This window comes from Lycium ferocissimum, unplaced genomic scaffold, assembly GCF_029784015.1.
Source record: "Lycium ferocissimum isolate CSIRO_LF1 unplaced genomic scaffold, AGI_CSIRO_Lferr_CH_V1 ctg2381, whole genome shotgun sequence".
Lineage (NCBI taxonomy): Eukaryota > Viridiplantae > Streptophyta > Magnoliopsida > Solanales > Solanaceae > Lycium > Lycium ferocissimum.
The window spans coordinates 29,542-44,803 of NW_026721224.1; the positions used below are offsets into that span (position 1 = coordinate 29,542).

At 39.2% G+C, this 15,262-nt stretch overlaps 1 protein-coding gene across 6 annotated transcripts in view; it reads right to left on the reverse strand.

The window, feature by feature from the left end:
* LOC132043391 (electron transfer flavoprotein-ubiquinone oxidoreductase, mitochondrial) overlaps positions 1-13,246 on the reverse strand; it is a 34,431-nt gene extending 21,185 nt beyond the window's left edge. For all 6 annotated transcript variants that reach the window (XR_009411794.1, XR_009411793.1, XM_059433892.1 and 3 more), the window contains exons 1-5: positions 12,928-13,246; positions 12,644-12,720; positions 11,499-11,605; positions 8,745-8,826; positions 8,555-8,672 (exon numbers count right to left, since the gene is read on the reverse strand). Coding sequence is in view for 4 of the 6 variants with exons in the window: in XM_059433892.1 (XP_059289875.1) it covers positions 8,555-8,672; positions 8,745-8,826; positions 11,499-11,605; positions 12,644-12,720; positions 12,928-13,213 (670 nt within the window). In the remaining 2 variants the exon portion in view is untranslated. The remainder of the gene's footprint in view (positions 1-8,554; positions 8,673-8,744; positions 8,827-11,498; positions 11,606-12,643; positions 12,721-12,927) is intronic.
* Positions 13,247-15,262: the final 2,016 nt, after the last annotated feature.

Genomic DNA, 15,262 nt, shown 5'->3' on the forward strand with positions numbered 1-15,262 from the left:
ATGGGCAGTTGCTATCCTTTGAAAAAATCTAGCGTTTCTCTCCCCTTGTTGTAACCATAGAGCTCTGGATTTTTGCCTCCAGCTGGATCCCTCTTTTTTTGCTAGCTCCTCTAATTCCACCAATACAGTAGCCCTTACCATTAATTCTTCCTCATCCAGGACTCTATTTTCTTGTACTAAATCCAAATCTGCCAATTCATTTAACAGACTACTCTTTTTGTTGGCTAGCTCTCCAAACTTCTCTTTGCTCCAGACTTTGATTTTGTTTTTCAACATTTTGAGCTTGATGCTCAACTTGTAATCTGGCCATCCTTCAACTTCAAATTCATTCCACCATTTGTTTATCAGATCAAGAAAACCTTCTTCCTCAAGCCACCAGTTCTCAAATTTGAAGTAAGAATTTTTCCTCTCCCAATTGCCACACTCCACACTCCAGAATTATTGGACTATGGTCGAAGAATTATTGGACTATGGTCAGATCTTGTCCTTGGAAGGATTTTCTGCCTAATATTCTTGAAAGCTTCATCCCATTCCATAGAGTATAAAAATCTATCCAATCTAGTTGCACTAACATGATTTAAGCCTCTGAACCAAGTGAAATTGCCTCCATTAAGATGTGGATCATGTAGTTCCACCTCTTCAATCCACCTGGAGAAATCAGACATTATGTTTGTGATCCTATTGCATCCCCTTCTTTCCACCATAGTTCTGTTAGTGTTAAAATCTCCACAAGTGATGCAAGGACCCCCAGTTAGAAGCTGCAGTCTCAATCGCCCGACCACTCTGGCTCTGAACAGCTACTGGTTCCACTTCATGAATTTGTTGTATCTGCATGTCTTGGTCGATAGGTGTTGATTGGCTTTAGGTGTTGATTGGCTTTCTCTGTTGCAGAGATTTATCATCAGTGCATGACAAATATTATTAGCATCCTCCTTCGCTCTCATTGCCCCGCTTGATTGTATGGAATTCCTTCTTGGTTTCCCCTAGTCGTGTTGACTGTATCTTGTGAGGTTTCTGATCTTTCCTCCCACTGTTTAAAAGACTCAGGAAATTTGGTTGCCATGTCTTTTAGGGCTTTAAGTGATTCATCCACTTCTGGCCTCACATGCTTGTCACGTGCCTCATTTAATAAAGAGGCTAAAAGCTCGCCTATTTCAATTGAGAATTGGCCCATATTAGTTTGGCCCAAACCACTTCCGTCCCTTTCAAATAAATTGTTGAAGTCCATATTGCTTTTGAACCAGCCCAAGCTTTGTTCAGATTGTGGATCACGTGGAAACTCACGTGCTGGGACCACACAATCTTTAAAAGCCAGTTTGTTATGCTCCGGTTCTTTACCCTTTGTGGATTTCATCGATATCAAGACTTGGTCCCTTTCCAATTCTCCGATACGAAATCTTACCGGCGATTCTGACCATATATGGACTTTGAAGAAAAGCCCTCCATTCTCGATAGTTACTTCCTGTAACACCTCGTACCTTTAAACTAGGTTACGTTCATGATTTGAGACTTAGAAGACCAGATGAGAAGTGTGGAAAATAAATTTGTCTCAGTTCAGCAAAGTTCCATTTATACGACCAGTTATACGGATCGTATATTATTATACGGCCCGTATAACCAGTCCGTGTTACGCAGGAGGAAAAATTCTAATTTCTGCCAAGTTGTGAGATTCTTCTATACGGACCGTATAAAGTTATACGGACCGTATTTCAGTTCGTGGAACTCAATTGGGAAATTCCAATTTTTGGGATTTTAATCATGGTCAAATACGGCCGAGTTATACGGACCGTATAAGTTGACCATATAAATTCCCGACACAGTTAAGTACAAATATGTCATGTTCAGTTCTTTTTCCATTTTTCACATTCTCCAAGCCGTAGAACGAAGGTTTTCTTCTCCCAAAAATCCAAAATAACAAGGTAAGCCTATTCCAACCATTCCAAGTGAATTCTAACACGTATCCATGAGTTCTAAGTAAGAGTTCATCATTCTTAACCTAGGGTTTTCAAGAAAACCCATCCAAGGCTCAAGGTTTAACCTTTTGGAATTCTACTACAAGTTTTGGAGCATTACACGGTATGTAGGGTTCTATCCACGTGTGGGAACATCTTTGTTCTTCCCCACGCCACGTTCTTCCATGGTTATACAAGTTACACCAAAACTAGGGTTTTAGCCATGTTCATGATAACCCTAAGTGCATGTACCATGATATACTATTTTTGTATGATTACTTCGTTAAGGGTTAAGGGTGTTGTTCGTAGGATGCGCGAGGGGAGCGACGGGGACTGATGAGATTCCCGGAGAATTTTGGAAGTTTGCGGGCTCGGCGGTTTGGAGTGGTCGACTAGGTTGTTTAATGTCATCTTTAAGACCGCAATGATGCCGAAGAATGGAGGTCGAGTGTAATGATCCCTCTATACAAGAACAAGGGCGATATCCGGAGTTGCAACAACTATAGAGGTATCAAGTCTTTCAAGCCATACTATGAAAGTGTGGGAAAGGGTGGTGGAGATGAGGGTGAGGGAGAGGTGTAGCTATTTCGGAGAGAACCGAGTTTGGATTAAATGCCCGGGACGCTCAACTACGGAGGCCATCCATCTTGTAAGAAGACCGGTGGAGCAAGATAGGGAGAGGAAGAGAGACTTACGTATGGTATTCATGGACCTAGAAAAGGCTTACGACAAAGTTCGAGGAGATCTGTGGAGATCTTGGAGGCTAAAGGTGTACTCGTGGCGTGCACTAGGGTGATCGAGGACATGTGTGGGGAGCCAAGACCGAGGTAAGGACAAGGGGAGGAGACTCGCAGCGGCACCCGGTTGTGATGGGGTTGCGTGAGGATCGCCCTTAGTCCATTTTTATTTGCCTTGGCGATGGATGAATTGACGCGGCATATTCAAGGCGAGGTGCCATGGTGTATGCTTTTCGCGGATGACATAGTCTTGATCGATGAGACTCGTAGCGGAGTCAACGCTGCGGGAGGTTTGGCGTCGAACTTTGGAGTCTAAAGGATTCGCCGAGTAGACCGAGACGGAGTACTGGGTGCGAGTTCGGTGGAAGCACCTCGAAGAGGGTCGGGCGTGGAAGTGAGGCTTGGTACCCGTGTCATTCAAAAGACAAGTAGTTTCGAAGTATCTTGGGTCTATTATGCAAGACGGTGGGGGAGATTGACGATGATGTCACGTCGTATTAGGGCGGTGGATGAAATGGAGGCTCGGCTCCCGGAGTGCTGTGTGATAAGAAAGTGCCACCACAACTTAGGCAAGTTCTACAAAGTGGTGGTTAGACCGACCATGTTGTATGGGGGCGGAGTGTTGACGATTAAGATCTCTACGTTCAAAAGATGAAAGTTGCGAGATGAGAATGTTGAGATGGATGTGTGGGCACACCAAGAGTGACAGATTAGGAATGAGGCTATCCGAGACAAAGGTGGGAGTGGCCTCGGTGGAAGACAAGATGCGGAAACGAGATCGAGATGGTTTGGACATGTGAAGAGGAGAGGCACGAGATGCGGTGCGGAGGTGTGAGAGGTTGGCCATGGATGGTTTCGAAGAGGTAGGGGTAGGCAAGATATTGGGGAGAGGTGATTAGACGGAGGATATAGCGCGATTCTGACTCGAGGACATGACCTTAGATAGGAGGGTATGGAGGACTCGGATTAGGGTAGAAGGCTAGTAGATAGTAACGTTTATCCTTTCATATTAGTAGTCACATTTGTCTTTGGTTTTCGCTACTATTTGTTATCCCGTACTTTGATTATCTTATTTTATCGTGATAGCTACGCTCCTTTACAAGCGTCGCTTCATCATGGCTTAGTCGTTTAGTTATTTGCATTTCCATATCGCTTGAATCTCTTGGCCTTATCTCGACCTCGTGTTATGCTTTTATGCTTTTATGCTTTATCGAGCCGAGGGTCTTTCGAAATGTACCGTCTACCTTGGTAGGAGTCAGGTCCGCGTACACTCTACCCTCCCTGCACTCACGTTGTGGGATTTCACCGGGTTGTTGTTGTTGTTGTTGTGTATGATTACTTCGTTATTGTGTTCTTAATAGTCCCTTTTGGTTATTGAGAATCTGTCCGTAATCCATGAGAACCCATACTTTGCATTCCATGAGTTCTTACATGCAAGTTATGAAATATTATGGTTATCTTCATGAAAATCCTACATGTCTCCATGGTTTCATACAAGTTATATTATATATATTACCTTCATGTTATAATACAAGCAAGAATCATGTGTACAAGCAAGTTATATAATTCATGGGTTCCTAAGCCAATTATATCTATGTTCATGAAATTTGGGAGTTGCACAAATTACCGAGAAGGTTTCATACCTGAAACTACGCATGCCAACGTAGGATAAGGATCGCTCCGCCCAGTAGGATGATTCCTTCATATTTTCCCCATCGAGAGATTTGGATCCATTCATGTTCATGTTCATGTCTTGTACCCCAACAAGGTATAGGATGGCTTAGCTGGTCGGGCAAAGATCAGACGCCACGTACTAACATGGTAGTTACATGTCGGTTATGCTAATGCTCTCCCACAGATACTTTTCTCATGATACATATATATATATATATATATATATATATATATATATATATATATATATATATATATATATGTATTTACATTCATGCTCATGATCAGGTTTCAGTTTCAGTTTCAGCCCTTACCATGTTATTTCATGTGCCATGTCTATTTCATTCAGTTGCTTTACATACCAGTACATTCAATGTGCTGACATCCCTTTTTATTGCTCGGAGGCCTGCATTTCACGATGCAAGTATGGATTTACAGGACGACGCATCTACTCAGTAGGACAGCATTCGTATCAGCTTTTGGGTGAGCCCCATTCTCTTCGGGGTTTAGTCAGTTATTTACTTTCATGATTCGTTATTCATTAAAGGTATGCTGGGGGCCTTGTCCCAGCAAATATGTTTAGCAGACTCACGTTCATGTTAGGGTCGTCTTTAATGCAAATTACTCCTCCCTTCACTGAAACATCTGCATTAAATGAGGTTTCCCCTCTGTTGGACCATTTAATACTTCGAAGGGCTTCAGAATAAGGAATGTTCTTGTCAGCCAGCCTTGGTTCCATTTTATCTTTTTCATTCCTGTGGGAGTTAACAAACCTTTCCAACTTTTCTGCAATGAAGCTCCAGCCTGAGTTGAAGAATAACTCAGGAATTATCAACACCGATCTCCTTCTGCCTTTCAGATTAATGATGCTAATATATCTGCAAAACTTGTTGAAATTCCTTGCACAATAAGTTTCAGAGAAACTTCCTCTCCTCTTCCACCTGCTCACTGATCTTCCCTTTGATAAAGAAGCTTCTTTCAATCTTTGGATCAACCATATCATCGTCCTTCTGGTAAACTGAGTTCTTGTGTTGGAGTTCCTACTCCTTTCAGTCCATTTGTACCAGTCCCCCCCTGCATCTGAATCTCGTGAAACATCAAAAGATTTGAAACCCACAGCAAAATAAATGATATCGTCTGCCATCAAAACTGGAGGAAGTGGGTGTCAAAAGAAAGAGGAGAGAGAGAAAGAGAAGAGAAGGGAGGAGAGAGGGAAAGAAAGAGAAGAAGAAAGGTTGAATCCGGTGATCAGAAGAATCACCGGAAGGGGAGCAGGTATCAAGAAAGGAACTAGGTCATATTCTTAGGGAATGTGCCTGGGAGAGTTTGAAATAGGAGAGAGAAAAATTACTTTTTCCACTTATTCCTATTTTCATTTTTCCTACTCAAACACTTCAGGGTATATTATGGGCATGTGTCATAGACTTTGGTCGCAATTGGGATGAGCATCTCCGATTAATAATGTTTGCTTATAGCAATACCGTTAAAGTGAGCATCAAAATGGCTCCATTGGAACTTTGGAGTATTATATGGGTGTCAGTGTAGATCGTCCATTGGATAGTTTGAACCGCGGGAGACAAATTTCTTGGCTTGAATCTAGTACAAGAATCATTGGAGAAAGTTAGACATATTCAAGGGAGGCTTAGAATGACTCAAAGTAGCGAAAAGTCCTATTCTGACAAAAGGCACTGAGAGGTCAAGTTCATGGTTGGCAACTATGTGCTTTTGAAGATTTATCGATGAAAGAAGTAATAAGGTTTGGTAAGAATGATAAGTTGAGTCTGTGGTTGAGCCTTATGAAATACTCGAGAGGATTGAAACGTGGCCTATCAACTTGCCTTGCCACTAGAGTTGTAATTCGTGCATCCTATCATCCATGTATTGATCCTACTAAAATATGTGTGTGAGCCTTCGCATGTGGTTCCATCTCAGACTGTGGAACTTGATGATAAACTATAATATGAAGAAGTTCCTATGGCCATACTTGAAAGTTCACAAATTCAGAACAGATAGAGCTTGTTTCGGCCAGCAATGTTGCAATGAAGAGACAATTGGGATAGTTGCGAAGGATATCCTCACCTATTCCAAAACACAATTATTCGAGGATGAATGTTTTTAAGTGGGGAGAATGTAGCGCCCTACAAATTTTTTGACTTGTTTAACCTTAATACATGCTTAATTACGTGCTAAATGATGGAAATATGCGTAGTTGACATCATATGGTGTGGAATAAGTTGAGATGATTATATATGTGCTGGAAATGATTTGGAGTGTAATGTTGTGGTATTGTAGTAAAAAGGGAGAACAGATTTTGGAGTTGGAGATGAAAATCACTCCGTACTTGGGCGTCGCGGCGTGTCGCGTCAAGGTCATTTTTTGACTGGACAATTTCACGCTATAGCACAAGTAATGTGTGAAGCGTGATAATGACCAAAGCTCCAAAAAGGCAAGGCAAGGCATCGCAGTGGAAGAGAACTGCGTGGGTAACACAAACGCCAAATATGAATGCCAAACAGGGGCAAGTAATGGCCTCACATCGCACAAGCAATCCAAGTAATGAATGTGATAGCTCTGCATCGCGCGACTATCGTGTCAGACGGAATTTAGGTAGGGGCTGGCCACGAACGAGACGAGACAGTACATTAAGTCCCAAACACGTGATTATTGCATAAGCCTTTCCTGGTGGTAGGCCATTAAGACACACGTTGAGTGAGTATTGCGCGAAGTCCTTAGATGGCTAGCTCTATAAATAACCAAAGAGGGATTTCTTGCTCCAAAAACAAGACCAAGAGCTAGGGCGTAATGTTCGGAGAGCAAGTTTTCCCAAGATCAATTTCAACCACCCAAGTAAGTATATTTATAAGGATTGGGTGCACTTATGATTCTTAAATGCTAGCCTAACAACTCTTAAATATTGAATTAGTCTAGAATCTTGAATCTCCCATGAAATCTTCCAAAAGAAGAAAACTTGAGTTGGACATCAAAAAGCACTTTTATCCCTGGTAACTCATTTATGTCGTATAATGAGCATGGGTAGAGCATCTACAGGCTATATTTATGATCGTATTGATGTTTGGGATGAGCCCTAATTTGAGGGACAATAATCGTGGTTTTTGGGGATCAGTAACATCGTGAATAGTAGTTGGGTGAACTAATTGGTCTTATAAGACCACAAACAACTTAAATAGTTTTTTGGGTGAACTGCGAATGGCATGGGTGACTCTAGATTTTCACCCTGCACTAAAAGTTGGAATTTGGGTGGCTTAGGGCCAATACCCAAAGTGTCGATTTGGATGAATCGGTATGTGAATTGACGCGTTTAAGTTATAATTAATGTCGACTGACTTGTTTGGAACGTGTACTGCTTTCTTATTAGTTGTCATGTCTTCTTCATTTCCGTATTTCCTTTCTCAAACTGCTTTGAAATGTTTTACCTGAGCCGAGGGTCTATTGGAAATAACCTCTCTACCTCCACGAGGAAGGGGTAAGGTCAACATACACTCTACACTTCCTAGACCCCACTAGTGGGATTACACTGAGTATGACGGTACGGAGCTGCATTTAGTCTCATTTGCATGTGCTTGCTGGTACGAGGATGCTTGGATCCTCATTATGTGTTAATATTGTGTATGTTGCAATAAGTGTTGGTTCTCCTAATGTGGGAATTTTGGCATCGGTTGCCGTCCATGTGACCCATATTTCGGGGCGTGACAAATGGTATCATGGTCTAAAGGCATACGATTAGTATTTCTTGTCCTTACCATACGAGTTACCTTTCTGCCCCATAAAGATCCATTTGAACAGCATCATGTTCCAACTGATACTAATTGAACTGATGTTCCAGTTTGCATTTGTATCCGATGAGTTTCCATAATACACACAAATACTGACCAGAAACTTCAGGAATAACTAAACTGAATTGGGGTGTTGTAATGTAAGTCGATATCTGATTAACTCTCTCTCGAACCTTTACAGGGCACAAATAACATTGACAATTGTACTCAATTTTACTTGGATTCTAGAGTCAAATCACATATCAAAATTATCACGGGGGACAGTTAACGTTAACGTAAAGGAAAATCTAACTTCCATTTGATAGTCATCAAACAAACTGCAATAACTGTGGACAGAATGTAATTTTGGAAAGCTTCTTTGCAGAAAACAGAACAAGGAAAAAAAGAATTGAGTAACTGAACTTGCCCTTCAGTGCAACACCACGCTGGTAGTTCTCTTTTCTGGAACCATCTTTAGCCACTCCCATATCATTAGTAGCAATACCAGTAACCTCGTTATGTTCGTTGCATAAAATCTGAAACTTTTCCACCTTAGCAAGCAAAAACTAAGCAAATAATGAAATAATCCAGAAAAATGAGGGTAGTACCTCACTAGCAGCAAAACCTGGGTATATTTCAACTCCTAGTTCTTCAGCTTTCTGCCCCAGCCAACGAACCAACTGACTCAAACTGCATTACCATGATTGTAATGATATATAAGATATACAGAAAAGTCATAACTATATCAGTAAAATAAGCGTTCCATTAAAGAAGAAAACCATGCACATTTCTGTCTGTATGATGATACCAGTGTGGGTATGGACCACAGAGTCTGTAAGTGGGGATCCCCATCTAGTGTTTTAACTCTTACATATTTGCAAGGAAACTGAACTCGCTTCCCTCTTCACATACAAGGATACACCCATCAAGCGCCAGTCAAGGCCAAAATGGACCAAGTTAACCATTGGACTAATTCCTTACCCCTCCAACTATGTTACCCCACCTAATCAATGCGTATGTGAATATGCCCTGGCCCAGCAATCATTAGCTATAAGTTGAAGCTTCATGGTTAGTAAAACAAAATAGGAGTGTAGTAGGCGTTTGGACATGAATTGAGTAATATTTGAAAAAAAGTACTCCCTCCATCCCAATTTATATGAGGGTGTTTGACTAGGCACGATGTATAAGAAAGAAAAGAAGACTTTTGAATTTTGTGGTCTTTTTCGATAAGGTAAGATATAATTTAAAAGTGTACCAGAAGGAATCGAACTTGCGACACTGGAGAGGAAAACATGAGTTTTGAATCTTGTGGTCTAAAACAAGCCAAAGAAATTTTTGTGGCCAGAAATCATTTCATTAAGGGTAAAATGGGAATTTTAGAGTTAAATTGTTGCTATATATAGAAAGGTGTCATTCTTTTTGGAACTGACTAAAAAGGAAAAAATGTCATATCAATTGGGACGGAGGGAGTAGTATTTAAAGTTAAGTTAAAAAAAGGTATTTGGAATTTATTTATTTTTTTGAGAGGGTAAAAGTTTTATTAACATAAAAGGTATTTGGAAGTTTAAGTTGTGTTTGGACATGCATTTCACTTGAAAATATATTGAAGTTTTGTGAGGGAAGACTTTTTTTATAACCAATGTATAACAAATAGGCTTTTGAAAAAGTAAAAAAAAAACTTGAAGAAAAGCAAAAGAAATTTCATGTCCAAAGGGTCCTAAGAAGGAAACAAATATTCCTTTCGTCCCAATTTGTTTGATACTTTTCACTTTTCGAGATTCAAACTTCTTAATTTTGACCGTGCGTTTGAACTAGAATCTTTAAATTTTTCGAAATAAAATTTACTTATTTGGAAACTATGTAAAAAGTATTATAAGTCACCATAGTTAATAATTTAAAGTATTTGAAAGACATGTGAAAAAATTACGGTCAAAGAACAACTCGTTTGACTCTTGAAAAGCGAAAAGTGTCAAACAAATTCGGACGGAGGGAGTAACTTGTAGGTCGAATGTACATCCATGGCATACTTCGCTTCTTTTCAATTTTCAAAAAGCACCACCATTCAGTCCCTACACATTTCCATATCTCAAAACTGTCCCTGATACGTCCAAAAAATAGTCAATCGAGAACTTGTGGCCAATCTTTTTTCTTTTTTTGTCTTTTGATACCATGGTGTCTGGGTCAGCTTGCGTGTGCACATTGACTAATTCCACGAGGCACCTGTTACCTCTCACCAACAAAGGGGATACTCTATGCACCAAGGCTTGGATAGATAGGAAGGGGCTTGTGGCCTAATTTTATTACCAACTTTACTCTTAACCATTTTCAAACACATCCAACTTCTCTTTCACCAACTAGCAGAGCTCCTTCAACATTACCAAGACCTTATTGCTGCCTTTGCTCCTTTTCTTTTGGTTTATGTCACTTTAAAAAAAAAAAAAAAAAAAAAAAAAAAAAAAGGCTCTTCATTTTCCACCCCTGTTGATCAATAACAGTGCGGAAACTACATTGATGTTCTCTAATTATATCAGTACTAAAACAGTCAACCCTGCACGCACCAAAGCCATGGCCTCGCATGCACAAAATCGCAACTAAAACAGAACCTAATAGCTGTTGAAAACCTAGACAGCGATGCATAGCACAGAGTGATACAGGAACACATAAAACACCATGCCTTGATTCTCAATCTGGTCATTGAGAATCCTATAAGACTTTTGATTGTTTTCTTCAATATCCTAAGTACTGGAGATCAAAAACTAAATGTTAATTGGCTGATATTGCATTAGCCATGCAGCAAGAAGTTTGATTATGGATACCCCTTCCAAGGGAATTTACATAATGATTTACAAGGATTTTTTGAGAAAAAGTTCTATATAAAAAATAAAAAAAAAGGTATTTTATAGTAGATCAATCTTCTTTTTCTCATGCAACCGAGCACGTCTTATTCAGTCTACACTTTTTCTTTAATCTGATTATTTTGTCCACCGTCCTTGTACAAGTTCTTCTTTGTACAATAAAATATTCTTCTATCTCGCAGTTCCATTAGTTTTTTGTAACTTTTCACTGGATATTCTGTCGTACTTATCCAATTCTGCCTCTAAAAAATTGCTCAAATACCTTTCATGCATCTAGATTAATATGAAGTGAATACGTTAGTACGATATTTTGGAATAATAAGGATCATCTGCAAGAGGCAATTTAAGAATCTTTTCTCCAAAAGGCCCCTCCACCAGACACCAAAACAAAAAAGGAATAATACTAATCAATAAAGAGAGAAACCAAGACTGGCAATTTGAGGCAAAGGAGTAATATCTTTACATGCACACTTGAATCCAAATGTTTCAAAGTAAATATAAAAGTACCTTATGACATAGTTACCATTATTATCAAATGGGCTTGGAAGTGAAAAGGTATGATTTTTGGAAAGCAGCCAAAAATTATCAGAAGTAACAGGGACATCAACTGGAGCCTGCAATCAGAAACAGAGCTTTAGCAAATGATGGGATTACACAAAGACCAAATTGTTATTTGCAACTTCATGTTCAAAATATAGAAGTAAATACAGACCACTTTATCTCACTCCAAACTTGATACTAATTTTAGTTCTGAATTAGCTATTTGAATGGCAAAATCATTGGTCTTAATAAAGAGAAATCATATGCATAAATAATCATATGAACTATGTATGTCAAGAAAGAAAGAGCCTTTTGGCTGCCTAAATAACCAATCATTGAAGGCTAATCAAGTAACACGTCTGGAAACCTTACCAACTTCCTTTCGTAGCAAGGTGAAGTGAAGAAAATGGATGGAACTGAATTAAAATAAGGGAGTGTTCGGTATGGACGAAAACATTTTCCCATTTTCTCATGTTCGGTTGGTCAAAAAATTTGGAAAACATTTTCGGTAGGAAAACAAGTTCCTTAAAAATGAGGAAAATGAGTTCCCTAGTGGAAGGAGGGACAACAAGTTCCACAAGTTGCATTCCACATTAATTGTGATCTACCCACCCTCCAACACCCCTCTTCACCCCCAAACCCGTAGCCCCCATCCCCACCACCCCACCACTCACGCCACATCTCATAGTGTTTGTTTAGATTATGTACAAATGCTTTTAGGATAATGTGCTTTTGCTTACATACCGAACACAAGAAAATAAGTAAGAAACTCACTTATTTTCCGAGAAAACATTTTCCTTCATACCGAACACACCCTAAATGCAGCAGAATTTGTATACTCCCTCTGTTTCAAAATGTTTGCCTGGGCACGGAGTTTAAGAAAGCAAAGAAGACTTTTGAATCTTGTTGTTAACTGAAGATATGTCAAATGTACCAAAATGTCCTTTAATCTTGTGGTCTTAAACATATCATGTGGAGAATTGATATTAAAGAGTTGCCAAAAAAAGGAAAGAGTAATTCTTTTTTAAACAGACTGAAAAAGAAAGCTAGACAACATTTTAAAACGGAGGAAATGCATGATTAGCATGTATATAGGTAGAATGAAGTAGTACCTCTTCCTGTTTCCAGTGGGGAAAGAGTTCATCAAGTGCCCGTGGCTCAAATACATTTCCTGACAGGATATGAGCACCTGTACAATCCAATCCACTACAATCAATAAAAAAACCCCGCGCACTGCTCCCCGTATACGGGGCCCAAAAAGTGGGCCGACCACACGCAGCCTCACCCTCGCATTTCTAAGAGTTATGCACAAACGAACCCCTAATCTCCTGGTCACGTGATAGCAATCCAATCAATAATCGAATTAATAACATTAAGAAAAAGGATTTTAACATACCAACTTCAGCTCCTTTCTCTACAACACAAACTGATAAGTCAGCATCCTTTTGTTGGCACAATTGTTTGACCCTAATAGCTGCTGATAAACCTGCTGGTCCACCTCCAACTATCACCACATCATAATTAATTGCTTCTCTATCTGCATCTGTTGATGATGATGATTCACTACTACTATGACTCCTTGAATATTTACCCAAAACCCAATTTGCTGATTTATACAAGGTTGACTCAGATAAAAGGGGTATCAATCTTGATTTTGAGCAAGAATTTATCAACTTATACATGATGAACAGGACTGGTCCGATGATTTCAATAATCACAAGTACGCATATGGTCACGTGATATCTGTGTAAAGCTTCTTTGCTTTCTTATAAACTTGAGAAAATAATTAATTGGCCGCACACGTAGTTGTACTTAGGTTTGGCACCCCTACTTACGTTCGCTCCACGTTATTACTCCAACCTCATTCCACATGAGTACGGAACCTAAATGATGGGAAAATGTTCAAATGATCTGAACTAAAATACAAAAAGAAAAGAGAAAATAACACTCCATGTCTATTTGGAGAAAATATTTACCCGAAGTGACTCATATTTCTAATATCACCTGAAATAGCCTTTTTATGCATCATTATACACTTTTATATAAGGTTATATATTATCTACAATAAGTGTATAATGTTGTATATCGTGTGTATAAACACTGCTGCAAAAAAAAAAAATACAGTTGGATATGCGGATGTAAATTAGAAATATGGCTACGTGGATGTAATACTTTATGTTGGATTGTATATTACTGAAATTATCCCAAAAGAAAAGTGTGCTCCCCCCGTCTCAATTTAAGTGGTTTAGTTTGACTAGGCGCGACATGTAATAAATAAAAAAAGACTTTTGACTCCTAAGACCCTAAATTAAAGATGTTTATGATATATTAAAATGTCTTTTGAATTTCGTGATTATAAGCTTGTCATGTGGATGTTTGAATTGTTAACTTCCTCAATATAGAAAAAGACACCATCTTTCTGATAGACCAAAAAGAAAATTAATTTCTTTATGCAGTATACAAAAAGGGACTAACGATCCCTGTTAAAATCCACTACTATAGTACCCAATGTGCGGAAAGTGCTAGAGAAAAAAACTCACAAAAAAATATTATCTTATTCTCTTGGTCATATTAAATTTTTTATTATTTTATCAATTGTGAAATTTAAGCCATTTGATCCGCGATTGTTTATTAGAAGGCCAGCAAGGAAAGAAAATCATTTTCTCAATTTTAAATTTCCATAAGCATTAAGTTTTTGTGTTATGTACAATAAAATTCAGAGTTTGTTGATGAATCCATAAAATTAATTATCAGGATAAGAGAAAAAAGTTCATTGTAACGACCCGTTTGGTCGTTCTAGTGCTTTTGACCCATTTACCCTTGTTGACCCTTCCCCGAGTCCTATTAGTATGATTTTGACCCGCGGGGATGGGTGGCAAGGTTTTCGAGGTAGTCAGGAGAGTTTTATGGTGACTTATGAGAAATACAACCTTAAAGTGAAAAATGGTTGACCGATAATTGACTTTTGGGTAAACTGACCTTTTCGGAAATCTGTCGATCCTGAGAGGTTCGGATGGTCAATTATGACTTGGTGTGATGTTTAGTTCGGTTCCCGTGGCACTCGAGAGCATTTTGGTTTATTGGTTGGAAAGTTGGTCTTTGGTCATTGGGTGTTGACCTATTCAAATAGACCTTCGTTGGAAATTCTAAGACCACGAGTGAGTCTGTAGCATTTTTTTTATGTTTAATTGCATGTCTGGTTTGTATTTGGGAGGTCTCGGGTGATTGTCGAATTTTGGGATTGAGTTAGTGAAAAACCAGGAATTTTCCGTGTCCGGTGTCCGCCGTAGCGCACCCCGCGCGCGAGTACGGCGAGTTGTAAGGAATCGTGTGAGTCACCATAAAGCACGAAGATCCGTTGAGGGACTCCGGTAGCACGTGTGGGTCGTCGGGCGCGGTTTCGCCAGTAGGCAAGCTGACCGCCGCAAATAACGTCGTGACCGCATTGTTATTTCATGCTAAGTTAAAACCCTTCATTTCCTATCCCTACATTTATTGTTCCTAAGCATTTTTTTAGGCGATTTGAGGAGGTTTCAACTTTATTTCTCTTGAGGGTAAGTTCTCTAACATAGATTTCATTTATTTACCTTCCTTAAGCATGAATCCATGATAAAAAATCTATAGAACTTAAGAAGGAAGATGGGTTTTGATGTTTACTTCATTATTTGATTATTAGTCTTTCAAAATGAGATTTGTTGTTGGATTTTGACTAATCTAAGCATGGAATATCA